This window comes from Nycticebus coucang, chromosome 6 (genome assembly GCF_027406575.1).
Source record: "Nycticebus coucang isolate mNycCou1 chromosome 6, mNycCou1.pri, whole genome shotgun sequence".
NCBI lineage: Eukaryota > Metazoa > Chordata > Mammalia > Primates > Lorisidae > Nycticebus > Nycticebus coucang.
Window position 1 is genome coordinate 77508416 of NC_069785.1, and position 16327 is coordinate 77524742.

The 16327-nt window shown below is 50.5% G+C and overlaps 1 protein-coding gene across 2 annotated transcripts; it reads right to left on the reverse strand.

Moving 5' to 3' along the window:
• Positions 1–625: 625 nt before the first annotated feature.
• On the reverse strand, positions 626–6537 carry LOC128589098 (cytochrome P450 1A1). Of its 2 annotated transcripts, none has more exons than XM_053596005.1 (7): positions 6459–6537; positions 3136–3998; positions 2496–2622; positions 2318–2407; positions 2101–2224; positions 1893–1979; positions 626–1753 (listed from the first exon to the last, which is right to left on the reverse strand). In XM_053596005.1, the coding sequence occupies exons 2-7, from the start codon at positions 3970–3972 to the stop codon at positions 1468–1470; spliced, it is 1551 nt and encodes a 516-aa protein (XP_053451980.1). In that variant the 5' UTR covers positions 3973–3998; positions 6459–6537; the 3' UTR covers positions 626–1467. The 2 variants fall into 2 exon arrangements, with proteins under 2 accessions (XP_053451980.1, XP_053451979.1); XM_053596004.1 differs by having other exon boundaries at positions 3136–4001.
• Between the last annotated feature and the right edge of the window lie 9790 nt (positions 6538–16327).

Consider the following 16327-nt stretch of genomic DNA (forward strand, 5'->3'; position numbering starts at 1 on the left):
TAAAACTGTGACCAGAGCCAACCCCCTTGAACTTCAGCATCAAATGCTAAGAATCCCAGATAAGACTGCCCCTCAGCTTATGCGGAAGGCTTAGCTCACATATCCCCAAGACCTGGGAATTTCTCCCAGAGTTTGCTCCCCCACCCAGCTCACCCCTAACTCTGGACCCCACCCTCCGATCAGGTAGAGCCCTGATCACAATGAATTGGATGATGTGTTTATGTGGCAGTTCCCTCAACCAGTGTGGGAGGCTTTTGAAAGCAGGAATGGTGTTATTCATTTTATACCCCCAGGGCCAGAGAATACTCTTCATCAATGCATTAAGAAAGTAGAAAGGGGGCGGCGCCTGTGGCTCAGTCGGTGGGGCGCCAGCCCCATATACCGAGGGTGGCGGGTTCAGGCCTGTTCCCGGCCAAAGTGCAACCAAAAAAAAAAAAAGAAGGTAGAAAGGGAAGAAGTCAGTGAAGTGATAAGAGTCTTGTCCCCCAAACAGACTGGCTTCACCTCTTCAGTGCTGCCACCCTTTCTTCTTCCCCAGTATAGGGTAGGGCTCAGGGTAAGCATATAGATGAGTGATATCTTCATTTAAGGTTCAAAAAATTCCCACGTATAGGACTTTGGGAGAATACCTTTATTTAGCTTAGGTAAATGTTCCTACACATTTTTGGATACTTAGGTTAAAATTTTCTCTGTTGCATTAAATCAATGGTTGTTAAGGTCTTATGTATGATAAACACAAACATGCAAGCACAATGCAGACTAGAATAAAAGGCTGGTGTGTACAAACATTAAGAACAGACATACTAATACAGGTTTTAGAAAAGAGAAACCAGAAGGAGGTGATTGAAATGCCACCCCCTCACTCCAGCCCTCATCCTGGTGCCCAGATATGTGCACACCTTCTGCTCTCTGCTCCTCTTAAGACATAAGTCCTCAGACTTCCTGGAGAGGAACGAGGGCCTTAAAAGGCTAAAAGGCAGCCTTGCTTGTTCCTGGCTTCAGGGAAGGCAGAAGAAGACTATTCCCCCAGGCACAATATCCCAGACTCTGGGATCAGATTGCTCAGCATTGTCTAAGCAGTGAGGCCAACTCTGTGCCAGAGTCTGAGTTGTCTTTTCTCTTCACTCATGGTAGCTCCCAATTGTCAAAGAGATTGGACAGGTCCTCGCATGGCCTCTTCTAGCTGTTGCTCACATTAGTCAGCATCCTCATAAAGCCAGCCAGCTGCTGAGTCCAGGGACTTCCAGAGAGCTCTTCAGATCTCAGAGGCCTTAGAGCCTCCTTAACCCTACCAGGCCTCCCAGCTCGAGCACAACTTCCGAAGGCTCTATTGGCTCCTGTATTGCCTGCTGTGTCTACCGTCTGTGGCCAACATGGAGAGGGGCTAGTCCAGGTTAGGGGCAGGCATGATTCCCTAGATAGGCCAGGTAGACAGAGTCTAGGCTTCAAGACAGTGTTCTCAGGCCCCTAATACCGCATCTGCACTTGGAAGTGCTCACAATGGGCATGCTTCATGCTCAGTCCATAAATAGGGGTCATGTCCACCTTCACACCTGGCAGCACACTGAATTCCACCTGCTGCAGCAGGATGGCCAAGAAAAGAAAGACTTCCAAGCGGGCAATGGTCTCCCCAATGCACTTCCGCTTGCCCAAGCCAAAAAGAATCACCTTCTCACTTAGTGCCTTGTTGATAATGCCATCAGGGGTGAGAAACCGTGTGGGCCGGAACTCGAATGGGTCACCCCACAGCTTCCTGTAACCAGAGGGAGACAGCTGAAGATGCAGCCTGGGGGTTCAGAAGCACAAAGTGGCTTGAGCCCCAGCCCACAAACAGGAGGGTCTGAAACCCAGGAGGGGAGGGTTAGCCTTCCCTATGCCCCTTCTCAACTTACTGGTCATGGTTGATCTGCCACTGGTTCACAAAGACACAATGCCCCTTGGGGATATAAAAGCCATTGATACTCGTGTTTCTGGTGGTGCTGGGGAGAGAGCAAGTTCAGTCAGGCTCACGGCCACCAGGGAATACCCCTATCTCCCATTCCATGTCTCTCCCACCTCCCTAGTCAGGTATGACAAGTGTCAGAAGCAGTGAATCTTTACCTATGGGGAATGGTGAAGGGAACGAAGGAGGAGTGTCGGAAGGTCTCCAAGATGAAGGCCTCCAAATAGGGCAGCTGGGATCTGTCAGACAGCCGGGGCCGCCGTGCCCTGCCAATTACTGTGTCTGCAGAACACAGAGGACCAGATTGGTTAAGGGGCTACCTAGACCTTGGCCAGACCCTGGGCATGACACTTTTGAAAGGAATTAACCACCTACCTAGTTCCTTCTGGATCTTTTTCTGTATCTTGGGGTTCGTCACCAAGTACATAAGACTCCAGGAGATGGCAGTTGTGACTGTGTCAAATCCTGGACAAGGAAGAACAGAGGGAGAAGTTAGGCAGGTGGTGGGTCAAGGCACTTGGGCACAGGAAGGGCACAATGGGGTTACTCATACCAGCTCCAAAGATATCTGAGACAACATTAACGATCTTCTCATCTGATAGCTGGATGTTGGCATTCTCATCCAGCTTCTTGTCCTGACAGTGCTCAATCAGGCTGTCTGTGATGTCGCGGATATGGCCCTGGATAGGGAAGGTCCATGAGTGAGCAAGATACCAAACTCAAGACTTACCCCTCCATCCAGGCCTGGTTGATGAAGAGATGACACTCCTGATGCTGTTAACCCCAGCTTCTCACTCCTAAGGCTCTGCCCTAAACCTTGGAATACTACTAGCCTCTACTCAAGGGACACCTGACGCACAGTCTGGTACTATGTTCCTCTGGATGTGCTCTTTAACTTCTACCATGTGGCCAGGAAACAAACTCTAACTCCTCCTGGTCCTCATAAGTGTCCCCAGATACTGCATGTGGTGGTTATGCATTGGCTATTGCTGTCTGATGGAAGCATAGAAGGGCTACTGGAGAAGAAATTCGATTTCCCTGCCAAGAATGGAGTCCACTCCACAATTGGCTCCAAAATCCAGGGTGACTCCTCCAAGAACTTGCCAAACCTCAGGCTGTGCCTCGTATCCCCAACTTTGCAGCCCCTAACCCTACCTCCTCCCACCACCCACATGCCTCTTTCCAGCCAGTACCTTCTCAAACGTTTTGTAGTGCTCCTTGACCATCTTCTTCATGAAGCTGCAGAACTTCTTGTTCAGGTCCTTGAATGCATCCAGGGCAGGGTTGGGCAGGTAGCGGAGGATGGGGATGAAGTCAGCTGGGTTTCCAGAGGCCACCACCTCCCCAAACTCATTATTCAGGTTGACTATGCTGAGCAGTTCTTGGTTGTTATGGTCATAGCGCTGGCCAAAGCATATAGCACAGATAACATTGGCCACAGACACTACCACATACTTGTAGGGGTCAAAGTGCCCAGCCCCTGCCATCAACTCCTGAAACTTGCTGATTAGGGCTTTAGCCTCCTTGCTCACATGTTCCTCCAGGTAGCAGGAGGATGAAGAAGCTGGGTCCGAGGCAATTGAGAAAGTCTTCAGGCCATTCTGGGCTAGGCGCCGGCGGGCAGCCCACACTGGTCCAGAGTCTGGGCTGAAGGTCATGCTCTGGCCCTCAGTGATGAGGGTGAAGCTGTAGAAGTCGGGCCGGCCCTTGAAATCATCTCCCTGCCGCACCAGGGCCTGCCGGATGGTGTCCAGGCCACTCAGCACCAGCACAGGCGTGGAGCCAATGCGGATCTGTAGCACGTCCCCATACTGCTGGCTCATCTTAGACAATGCCAGGTGTGGGTTCTTCCCCAGGGTCAGCACGTGCCCGATCAGGGGCCAGCCCCATGGCCCTGGAGGGCTCTTCAGGCCTTTGGGGACCTGAGACTTTGAGGCACTGACCACCCAAAACACCAGGCAAAAGATGACAGAGGCCAGGAGAAGCTCTGTGGCCGAGATGGGCATTAGAAGTCCAAACACAGAAAGCATGATCAGTGCAGGGATCTTGGAGGTGGCTTCTGAGAGATGGGGCAAGAAGAAAAAAATAAAGCCATCAGATGAAGGGATGGAGGAGCTGATAACCTAGTGTCAGCATGCTAGTCAGAGAAAGGAGAAACCTTTCCACCCAGAACTGCCCACTGGACATGAAGGGGAGAAGGAGGTAGAAAGATGTTTGTTAAGCTGCTACCATGTGCCAGGAATTTCATAGACATTTGTCACTCAGTCCTGGCCACACATCTATGAGGTAGACTGCAGTGAGGCTCAGGGTGACATAGCCAGGTAGTGTTGGATACCCAAGTTGCCCATTTTAGCACACCTTCTCTTAACCATACCAGTCTGAAATGGCATCTTCCAAAGCCAGTATGTGATTTCCCGAGAGCCCAATCAACTTTTTTTTTTTTGAGACAGAGCGTTAAGCTGTCACCCTGGGTAGAGTTCCATGGCATCACAGCTCACAGCAACTTCAAACTCCTGGGCTCAAGCGATTCTCCTGCCTCCGCCTACAGGGACTGTAGTTGGGACTACAGGCGCTCACCAAAACACCTGGCTATTTTTTGGTTGCAGCCATCATTGTTGTTTGGCGGACCCAGGCTGGATTCGAACCTGCCAGCTCAGGTGTATGTGGCTGGCACCTTAGCCACTTGAGCCAATAGCCTCAAGCCCGTAAAATCAACTTTAAATCCACCTACATAGCATCATCCTAAACATCTGTGTGAAAAAATAGTTTTGAATTTTTTCCCCTAACAAACACATAATCAATATTTGTCACCCCAAATCCCACTGAGTCCCACCCAACACACTTGGGAAAAACTTGAGGAACTAGGAGTTATTCTCTCCTTTGGCCTCATTTCACATTTGGGGAAATAGACTTCCAGAAGGGACACTGATTTGTCCAAATTCACCCAATCCATGACAGAGCCCTTAGGGACAGACAGTTCCTAGGAAGTTGCCATCTGCTGTCACTTGTACCTTCCTTTGAAGGCGTGGTCAGATCAATGAAGGAATTTCCCCAGAACCTCAGTTCTGTACTTGCTTAACCCCAGGATCTAGGAAATCCTGCCAGACCCCAGGACAAGGTGGGGAGAGAATAGGGGACTGCCAAAGCTACACTACCTCTCAACCCAGCTCTCCGAGTTCAGCTGACCCATAGTTTAAATAACTGGAGACCAGTGAGATTGAGCTCCCAGCCATAGAAGGCCAGGCCAGGGTTTTTGTTGAGCTCGATTCTCAATGAATGAACAGACAGGGCCTTCCCCTCTTGCAGGTCACCTGAGAGCCTAAAATAAATGGAAGGCTCCCATTAGACTGCAAAAATACTTCAGAGTGGAATACTATAAATCAGGACTGAACCTGAACTTAATAGACACTGAAACAATGCTTTCTCTCTAGACTTGATCTAGAAAGGGTGTGTAAATTCATAGGCCACTCTCTCCAAGGCATCAGACTCTGGCTGGGGTACACGCCTGGTGCCCTAGATTGAAGGTCAGGAGACCTGTGTTCCAGTCTAAATGCCCTGGAACTGGTCATTTTACTTTTCTGCACTCCAAACATAACACCTAAGAGAGAAGGTAAGACAAAATTTTCCAAATCAGAGTGCCCAGCTGGATCCTATGGATGTAAAGACTCAGATCTACTTTGAGGAACCACACGGTCTTACCCATAGGAGAACCATAAAAGGGAGCTATGTGGTTCATACTCAAGTAGGGAGTAGTGTAGAGAGGCTTCCCATAGTGCTGAATCCCAAAACACACTAGATCTCTAATTCCCTAAGGACTCTGCCAGTTGTTGGTGTGCCATGGCACTCTCTTCTTCACAATGGGTGCCCCAAGGACCTCCTGCCTTTGTAAGATGGTAAGAGACCACAGGAGATATGACTGGTGCTCCTAGCTCCCTGCAGTTGGACAGAGAAGACAGTCCATTGGAGAGTGCCTAGGACTCCTACTCAAATCAGCCTCTCTTTTCTAAGCCAGGACATCTCAGCTCTGACAAGCCATCCCTTGGGTAGGTAGAGCCTGCCAGGAGTAGCTTTCAGACAGGGCAGGGTACAGCTGGTAATAACCTAGCTCACTCAGGGAGAAGCCCCTGTCATCACATAGCCTGAGGGAGGAACAGCTCACACTTCAAGCTTCCCTCAACTCTGTCTTTATTCCAGCCTCCCAGGTAACCCTGCTGGGGAAGCCCCAAGGTGGGCTGGGAGTCAGTGGGGGATACAGCTACAGCCTGGGTCCTGAAGTCCTGAATCGGAGGCCTCTTACATACAGGAGTCTGGTACTAGCAGTGGGACCATGGGCAAGTCCTGCTTTTCCCCTGGCCTCAGTTTCTCTACTAGGAGGCTAGACTTCCTGGTCACTAAGGACATTCTCAGCCTCCTTTTGCAGAGGTGCTAGACCACTGGCTACCTAGGAAGACCTGGAGGCATCAAAATTTTCCTTTATGGGAGAGAAAAGGCAAGCCAGAGGCCCCCCACCACTCACCTGTGGCTGTGAGGAGGTGCTAAGCTGAGCTGGGATGGCTGGACTCTGGAGCCAAGGACCCCTTAGAAGGATCAGAGAAGGCTCCAAGCAACTGTCACCTTCAGGATGAGGGTGAAGGCACTGCCACCTTTATAGGAGGAGGCCAGTGCCTGTGGCCACACCTCCTCCCCTAGAGCATAGGGAGGGGCAGCTCAATATGGGATCTGAGGGGAATCTAGCCGGGTAGGGGTCAAGAACTCTACAGGGACATCTCAACTAGGTGCTGGCAGGTACAGGGGTGAGGGCTGGAGACACCTGGGACTCCCAGTTCCAAGGCACTCCAAGGGCAGCGCAGAACCCAGCCAAGGTGGGAGTTTGAGGAAGAAGTCCCAGGATGGCCCAGGGAGAGGGGCTGTCCATCCCGGAGCACAAGGACTCTACGTCATCATTTTTGTACCCACTGGAACATTAGGGTGCAACTGCCACCCCCCTCACTACTAACCAACCCGGACCAGGCAGGCAGGGCGGGGGCTGCCGGGAGTGACCTCCTTCCCCCGCCTCCCCCACACCGGTCTGAGTCCAGCTCAGCTCGCGTGAGAAGCGCTGCTACCCGGGCCCTGAGGTCACTGGGGCCGGAAGGCCAGAGGCGCCACTGGGATGTCCCTGTCCCCCCAGAGCTCTGGAGATTCGCAGACATTCACGCTTCCTGATGGAGGGACTAGAATGGATGTCGGACGTGCAATATTGCGTTCATTAGAGGCTCAGCCCCGCCTCTAGGGTCACCTTAGACATGCTTCAACTCCGCATCCCTCCAGCTGGGACCCACCGAGCCTTGAGGGTCCCTATTGGCTCTCAGGATTGCTAGCGCTTTTGTCCAGGGTCAGAGAATTCGGGTGGCGGGTGGGACTGCACGGCTGCGCGCGGCTGACTGAAGAGTTAGAGGGAGCCCCGCGGGGCAGGAGTTGGGCGGGGGTGCCCAGAGACCACAAAGGTTCCCTAGACTAGCGTGTCCCACCCAGGCTAGAATGCGTGCGATAGCTACATCCCTCCAGCGGGCAGAGGTCAGGCGGCCCATCCCCGCCCCACCTGGCCTGGGGCGCGGTGCCCCGGAGTTGCGTGAGAAAGGCCTGGAGGCCCGCGCAGCCACCCAGCCGTCCAACTCCCCAGCCCCGCGCGGGTCTCGGCGCAGTCACGCGAGGAGGGCGTGGGGGCGAGGGAGTCGGGGGTGGGGCTCTTAAAGGGCCGGTCTCTCTCCGGTGGGAGTGGTAGGAGAGAAGCGCCGAAGTGTCGCGGGTGGGCAGTTGGGTGGAGGGGTTTGCAGTACAAAGGATCCAGGTTTGCGTGCGGAGCTCGGCCTCTGCCCGCAAGGAGTAGGCGCATGTCCACATTTTAAGTCCATGCCTGTGGCAGAACACGCGGCACGCCTGGCTGCCTGCCAGAGACGCTGTTCCGCCCTGGCGGAGCCCTCCTGATGTAGAATGCCCAGAGAGAAGAGTCCAACTTGAGCGTCATTCAGAGTTCATACTGTCCCCAACTAACATCATCACTCACCATCCCCGCTGTGCTCCCCAACCCAGCAAATGGCACCAGCCCCGTCCATCAGCTAGTTCAGGCCAGAAAAAAACTTCATGCCACCCCCTCACCTCCTACTCCAGGCAGATGCCACCTCATGCATTGCACAAATATTTGCAAGTGCCCACTATGTGCTGAGTGCTGTTCTGGGCTCTGGTGATTGACAAGGAAACAAAACTGAAACGCTCCTGCTTTCAAAAAGCTCACATTCTAATGGAAGAAGACAGATAATATGCCCCCCAAATGCAGAAGATTTCAGAGGGTAAAAAGTGCTATAGAAAATAATAAAGCAGAAAAGGGATAGGGATTATGTGAGGGCAGATTGTAATTGAAAACAGGTGCTCGGGGAAGGCCTCTGGGAGCTGCCACTGAGCAGAGGCAGAAGAGCATGGGATGGAGAATCAAGGTGCTCACTTAGTGGATGAAGCCTGCACCTGCCAGAGGGAACAGCAAGGTCAAAAGCCCTGCAAGTGATCTGGGGTCAGTGCCAGGGGCACTGGAAAGAGGGGTGGGGCATGCAACTGGGGAGTTATCCTGGCATTTAGTGAGAGGATGAGATGTCATAGGGGACATCTCAGTGTCATGTGCAGGGAGCACCCCACTGAGAAACATAGGACTTTCCCCATGTGAGACAGAGACATGGCTGGCATCTGAGCAGGCCAAGATCACTCTGGTTGCTGTGCTGAGAATAGACTGAAGGAGCAAAGGCTCATTTCTTCACTTGGACATTTGGCCAGTTTCACTGCCACTCCCCAGTCCAGGCCCCCATCGTTGCTTCCTAGAGTACTTAGCCCCCAAACCGGTTCCCCTTTGTCTTTTACTCCTTCCAATTCCTTCTCCACCCTGTGCACCCAGAGTGGTCCTTTCAAAAATGCAAACTCTCCGCCTGTAGTCCCAGCTACTTGGGAGGCAGAGACAGGAGACTCGCTTGAGCCCAGGAGTTTGAGTTTGCTGTGAGCTACGATGTCATAGCACTCTACCCAGGGTGACAGCTTGAGGCTCTGTCTCAAAAAAAAAATGCAAACTCTCATTCCATAATCACCTTCCTTAAACTCCTTTAGTAGCTCCTGCCACTCTGAAGATAGAAACCAGAATCTTTAGTTCTAATGTTCTCTACTCTGAGCCTCAGATAAAACGTTACTTTCTCTGGGTTGCCTTCCCAGCTCCTCCCCACAGCAGGTTAGATTGTTCCTGGTCTCCATTCCAGCACTTCTCCATAGTAACTTCTCCAGGACATTTGCCTGAGAGTCACTCAGCCTCACTATGACCCTGACCCAATCTGCCACTTCTTCCTCTATGTCCTGCCACAGAAGACCAACCTGCAAGAAATTGATCTGATAAGCCAAGTCCTGGCAAGATATTAATAACTGGTAAAGGAGTTAGCCACAGATGTACTGTAGATGGGGCAAATGACAAGAGTGACATTGAACCCAAAATCTGATGCTAGCTGGGCAGAGCGTCCCACGCCTATAATCCCAGCACTCTAAAAATAGCTGGGCATTGTGGTGGGTACCTGTAGTCCCAGCTACTTGGGAGGCTGAGGCAAGAGAATTGCTTGAGCCCAAGAGTTTGAGGTTGCTATGAGCTGTGAAAGTGAGACTCTGTCTCAAAAAAAAAAAAAAATGCTGATGCTATGATGATGGAATTTAGGCAACAGAAAAGGTAAGAGACAAGGAAGTATCGCTGGGCTGGCTTTCTTTCTTTCTTTCTTTCTTTCTTTCTTTCTTTCTTTCTTTCTTTCTTTCTTTCTTTCTTTTTTTTTTTTGCCAGGGCTGGGTTTGACCCACCACCCTCAGCATATGGGACTGGCTCCCTACTCCTTGAGCCACAGGCACCACCCCATCACTGGGCTTTCTTAGCAACCTTCCAACAATTTTATCTTCAACATATTTGACTCAGCCTAAGAAGCTTCAATGTACCCAAGAGAAGTCTGTCCTTCGATCCTAGTTGGAACTAAAGCTGTGGAGAGTAGAGCAATCCTGTGCGGAAGCCATGGCAAGGAAGTGGGAAGTAAGGCACTTCTAGATCCGCCATCCTGCTCTGTAGCCCAACCTCTCCCCCAGTGCCCCAGCTCTGGAGGCACACGGCAGCCTGGTCATCAGGGCGGCAAGGCCATCTAGTGCTAGGGCTCCTGAGCAGAGACCAAAGAAGCCCCTTCTCTTGAATGAAGGACCATCACTTTGCTCATGTACTTTAAGGGGCTCTTGATCTCAAAGAAATTCTTTAGCCAATAGAGCCAATTCTTCTCCTACTTCTTTGCTGGACAAACTAATGCCAGAAAGAAGAGACCCAAGTACACTTGGCAAATCAAAGCAAAGCCCAGAACTCTGGCCTTTCACTTCCAGGCCAGGGTTCTTCCCATTATGGTTTACTGTCCTAGGCTATTTGCAAAACTTCAGGAGGCCAAAGGTAGACAGGCTTAACCCATCTCCACATACCCCTGCACTGGGGTTATAGGAGGCGTCACATTTCTTATTGCCAAGCCTTCGGCCAACAGCTCACAATGACAGGAAGGGGGCTAGCACTGAGCACTGAGCAGAGAAGCAGGGACACAGGCAGGAGGTTAGAGGACCTTGGCCTGGAGCTGAACACTCAATCCTGGGTCAAAGTTTACTTGCCTTTGCGTGAGAAGCTCTTTGGCTAGGATTCCCTAGTGATTGATACCAGGAACGGGTCAGGGGGGCTCTGGGCTTGAGGCAAGGAGACAGCTGAGGATGTTGACCCTGAAGTCATCCAGCCGAGAGCTTTCAGGCAGCATTGCTGAGGGCTGTGTGTTGGGGGACACTGAGATAAGCAAAACCCACAGCAAACCCTTACCCCAGAGATAGGAGCCACACGCTGAACAGGGACTGTGCTAAGTCTGGAGATGTTACAGGAGCTGTGAGGAAAGGGAGCTGAGTGGGTTAAAAGGGACTATCTAGAGCAGGGGTCCTCAAACTTTTTAAACAGGGGGCCAGTTCACTGTCCCTCAGACCGTTGGAGGGCCGGACTATAGTTTAAAAAAAAAAAACTATGAACAAATTCCTATGCACACTGCACATATCTTATTTTGAAGTAAAAAACAAAACAGGAACAAATACATTTCACACCGCTTCATGTGGCCCGCGGGCCGCAGTTCGAAGACGCCTGCTCTAGAGACTGATGAAGCAGAGAAGAGTCACTGAGTCTGACAAGCACAGGAAGAGCATTCCTGGCATGGGGAATGTGCTCGACATGGGAGGGAGGTAGTGGGAGGTCATGGTAGTGGGAGGTCAGGGTGACACACTTAGGGAAGAGTGCAGTGTGGGTGGATGTGGAGAGCTATGACTTGTCTCCAAATGTGTCCTCATGCCACCCGCCTACCAGAGATCTAAGCCTTAAGCTCCCTCCTCTCCTGCCTGTGCTCAGGAAGCCAGACAGGTTCAATTTAGGCTGAGATGGCTTCCTGGCTCTTGATTACTATCATTAGGGTGACAGTACTTTCCCAGAACTGTCTTGGTCTAAGCCTGTTGTCCTGGCATAATCATTAAAAGTATCCTCTTTCACTCTCAAAAGACCCTGATTTGGATAATAAATTATAAGATCACCTCAGGGATAGTGGACATCCGAGGGTTTTGTATGCCCAGCATCTATTCTCTCTTCTTCTGGCAATACTACATCAGTTTTCCTTAGAGGACCATCCTACCCCTCCTCTCAGCCATTAGGTCTGGTGGAGCTGACCCTACCCCAGGCCAGGACAATGAGAACCCCATAGGGGTTTTGATGAAATCACTGGAAAAGAAAAGTTCTCCTGCCAGAGTCATCTACACTGGTTAGAAAATAAGCCTGGGGCTGCCAGTAGCCATTTATTTTTTATTTTTATTTATTTATTTATTTATTTATTTATTTATTTACTTATTTTGAGACAGAATCTCATTATGTTGCCTTCCGTAGAGCGCCATGCCAGCTCACAGCAACCTCAAACTCTTGGGCTTAAGAGATTCTCTTGCTTCAGCTTCCAAGCAGCTGAGACTACAGGCACCTGCCACAACACCTGGCTATTTTCTTGTTGCAGTTGTCATTGTTGTTTAGCTGGCCTGGGCTGTTCGAACCCGCCATGTTCAGTGCATGTGGTTGACACCATAACCACTGTGCTACAAGCGTCAAGCACCAGTAGCCATTTTTCTTTTTTCTTTCTTTCTTTTTTTTTTTTTTTGAGACAGAGCCTCAACCTGTCGCCCTGGTTAGAGTGTCGTGGTGTCACAGCTCACAGAAACCTCCAATTCCTGGGCTTAAGCTATTCTCTTGCCTCAGCCTCCCACGTAGCTGGGATTACAGGTGCCCACCACAACGCCCAGCTATTTTTTGGTTGTAGTTGTCATTGTTGTTTGGCAGGCCCTGGCTGGATTCAAACCCACAAGCTCTGGTGTATGTGGCTGGCACTTTGGCCTCTTGAGCTACAAGCGCCAAGCCCAGTAGCCATTTTTAAAGAAAATCTTTTAGAGAATGATGCCTACACAGAGGGAAGCATAACTGGGAGATGAGGGAGGAACATTAATGACTTTAGACATACAGTTCCATTATTCGTGAAACCAATGACACTCACCCATAGGACACCCCATTATATGGACCAATATCTTCACCACGTCCCCTCCTCCCCTTTCTCCTCTTTTCCCCCTCTCCTTTTTTTTTTTTTTTAGAAACAGAGTCTCACTTTGTTGCTCTTGGTAGAGTACTATGGCGTCACAGCTCACAGCAACCTCCAATTCCTTAAGCGATTCTCTTGCCTCAGCTTCCTGAGTAGCTGGGACTACAGGTGCCCGCCACAACGCCCGGCTATTTTTTTGTTGCAGTTTGGCTGGGGCTGGGTTTGAACCCGTCACCCTCAGTATATGGGTCTGGCTCCCTACTCATTGAGCTACAGGCGCCACCTCCCCTCTCCTTTACCACTGCCTCTTTTCCTTATTCTTTCTTCTCCTTCTTCTCTTTCTCTTCTAATATGAGTTGGGTCTGAGGGACTTGCAACTGCAAGAATTATAACCCGAACCTGCCAGCCAGAAAGGCTCACCCAGCAGAGCAGAGCTCTCTGAGAGCTTAAACCTCGGCATTTGACGTGGGCCATAAGACCTATCCAGGCTGGACAAAGTCCTAAGAAGTTACTCCTGTCTAACAGCTTCCTTCTGATCTGCCCTGTGCCAAAATGTCCACTGGCAGAACCACTTTGGGAGGCTAGTTGTTTCTCTGGAGGACCTTCTGATGGTGTTGAGCTGTTGGCTGACAAGCCTGTGAGAGAAGCCTTGCATGTGGCCAAGTTGATCCACTGAGTCTGTATGGTGTCACTATAGTCCCTCCGCATTCCCAGCAGGCTGGGAGCAGAGGTCACACCATGGTCACTGAAGGCTCCTTGGCTCCAGGTGAACAGCCAGGATAAGACTGTTGCCAAGTTTCTGCTGGAGCCATTTGCTCCCTTGCTCCTCCCAGCCCTTGGCCCTCCAGCTCCTAGTTGAGAAAAAGATGCCAGTGTTGCCCTGAGTTTAGGACAGGCAGAGTTGTTTTCAGGAAGAAGTCACCGAGGGAGCTCTGGGGCAAACAGTCCTTCTAATGGCCTGGAAGGCCCTTCCAGAGCTGGCTCCCATTACTTTTCTGACCACCGTGCCCGTTACTCTCCCTCCCCAGAGCTCACTCTTCTCCAGGCACAAAGCCTCCCTGAAGTTCCTAAGACACTCCGGGCAAGTCCCTCTGTATCTGTCAGGACCAGTCCCTGCAGGAAATAGTCAAGCTGGGTCCCTCAAACCAGGCCACTGAGGGGGGTTTCATGAACTGACTATTTGCAAAGGGGTTGGTGAGGTTTAGGGAAACCCATAAGGGATAATGAAGCATCTCAGGGTTAGTGACAATAGGACCAGAGTGGCAAGGAAAGGAGAGAACACAGTGCTCAGAGAGTGGCTGTGGGAGGGCTATAGACAAGAGTTGTGGCCTTTGGTAGAAGGTCATGGCTAGTGCTCAAAGATCCTGCAGGGAGACAGCCTAAAAATTCCAGCCACACTCTAGTCCTGCCCTCTGTCCTGCTGGCGCCTTCCATGAATGGAGCCTGACTGGAAGCTAGAGAGCAAGAGGCCCATTAATGTGGGCCATATAAGTCAACCCTCCAGGACTGTGGATAGAGAAGGGTGAAAGAGGCAAGTGGAAGACATCTAGCACTCTGCCGCAGGGCCTTTGCACTTGCTCTTCCCACCAGTAGCAAGCTTTTCTCTCCCCAAATGCTCATGTCTTACTCTCTTAAATATCACCTCTCACTATGCCTTCCTATCTAGAACTGTTATCCTGACTCATAGTCTCTATCCCTTTTCGTGCTTGATTTTTATTTGTAGCCAATTAGAAACATCAAAATTCTGCTTATTTCACTTATTTATGCTATGCATGGTTTATATCCCTCAACTCGAACGTAAGCTCCAGCAGAATAAGGACTTTGGTATGTTTTGATCAAGGTTTCGTCAATAGCACCTAGTACATAGTGGATGCTAAATAAATATTTGTTAAATGGATGGATGGAGGCATGTCAAACCCCCAAACAGGAGCATACACCAGGTAGAGGCCTGGAGTGAGATTCTGGGTCTTAGTAGGCAGGTGCCCAGCTGCAAGATGGTTAGCTAAATGGATTCTCCCAGGCCACATTATTTCCTCAGTGCCTGCTAGGTGGGTGTTAGTCATTCTGCTGATGATCAGGCATAATCCTGCTTTAAGAAGTTCATCTTGGGCTCAGCACCTGTAGCTCAAGTGGCTAAGGCGCCAGCCACATACACTGGAGCTGGTGGGTTCGAATCCAGTCTGGGCCCCCCGAACAACAACTTTCAACCAAAAAATAGCCAGGCATTGTGGTGGACGCCTATAATCCCAGCTACTTGGGAGGCTGAGGCAAGAGAATCACTTAAGCCCAAGAGTGGGAGGTTGCTGTGAGCTGTGACGCCACAGCACTCTACTCAGGGCGACAGTTTGAGACTCGGTCTCAAAAAAAAAAAAAAAAAATGAAGTTCAACTCTGTCTGGCCTGGCTTAGCATCCTGTCTTTTGCCAGTAGCTGGCACCCCTGTCCAGGGCCATTAGCTGGGCTGGGTCTCATTGCCAACCACATGGCATTATCACCAGAAGTCCCCAACTCTTCCAATTTCAAAGGTTCCTGGTTCCTTCCCCCAAAATGGCTGCTCCCTCCACACTCCAGACCCACTGGAGATCAGGGGAGATCAGGTTCTGAAGCTGTCCTCAGCACAGAGAACGCTCTGAAGGAGAGGGACAAGAGACCTCCATGTTTTATTAGGTAGAGAAAGGCTATGGAGAATCAGACCCTGGGACACTGTCCAGGGAAAGCTGGCCCAGAGGTTCTAAGCTGACTAGATAAAGGACAGTGGAGATGAAGGGAGACCTTCTTTCTCCTTTTACTCTTCTTCCTCAATAACATCAAATATAATTAATTTAGACCCATATTATAGAATATAATTTGACTAACTCTTCTCAGGTTGGCAGTTTCTTCCACCATTGCTGGGGAAATGTTTGCTGAGCCAGCAAATTGTGAAAATGGCCTTGCAGGGGCATGTTTGATCTGCTGAAGGGCATGTTCGGCATGATCTGAGGAACACTCTGTTTCCAGTTCACAGCGGTTTGTTGATAATGAAGGTTCTCGTCCTGACATCAGAGCAGAGCCTAGCATCAGAGCCTGAGAGGACTCTTCTTTGTCAGCCAAGTGCTCCTCCAAGTGTTCTGCTATAGTTTGAATGTGTCCTCCAATTTCATGGGTTAGAAACTTAACAGTTGCAAACCAGTTGGGTGGGGGGTGGTCAAGGATGGTTTGTTTCCACATGTCCCTCACCCTCTCATGGGTTTGCAACTTTAATCCCCAGATTCACATAGTGATTGGAGGTCTCTGGGAGGTAATTTGGATTAAATAAAGTCATCAGGGTGAGGCCCCCATGATGGGACTGGAGGCTTTATAAGAAGAAAAAGAAGAGAGACTTGAGCTGACTCACACATACTTGCCCTGTCACCATGAGATGCCTTCTGCCATGTTCTGACACAGCAAGAAGGCCCTCACCAGATGCTGGCACCTTGATGTTGGACTTCCCAGCCCCCAGAACTGTGAGCTAAATAAACTCCTTTCCTTTACAAATTACCTAGTCCATCATATTTTGTTATAGCAACAGAAATTTTCCTGGCTGAGACATGCCGCCATGGTCTCTGCCATTGGGATGGTCCCATTCGGATCTATGAGGCGTAGATCCCATACATAGCTCACTGCAGCCTACAACTCCTGGCTGTTCCACTAGCCAATGACAGCCATTCAGCCAACACAGGGACCTTTTCCCAACT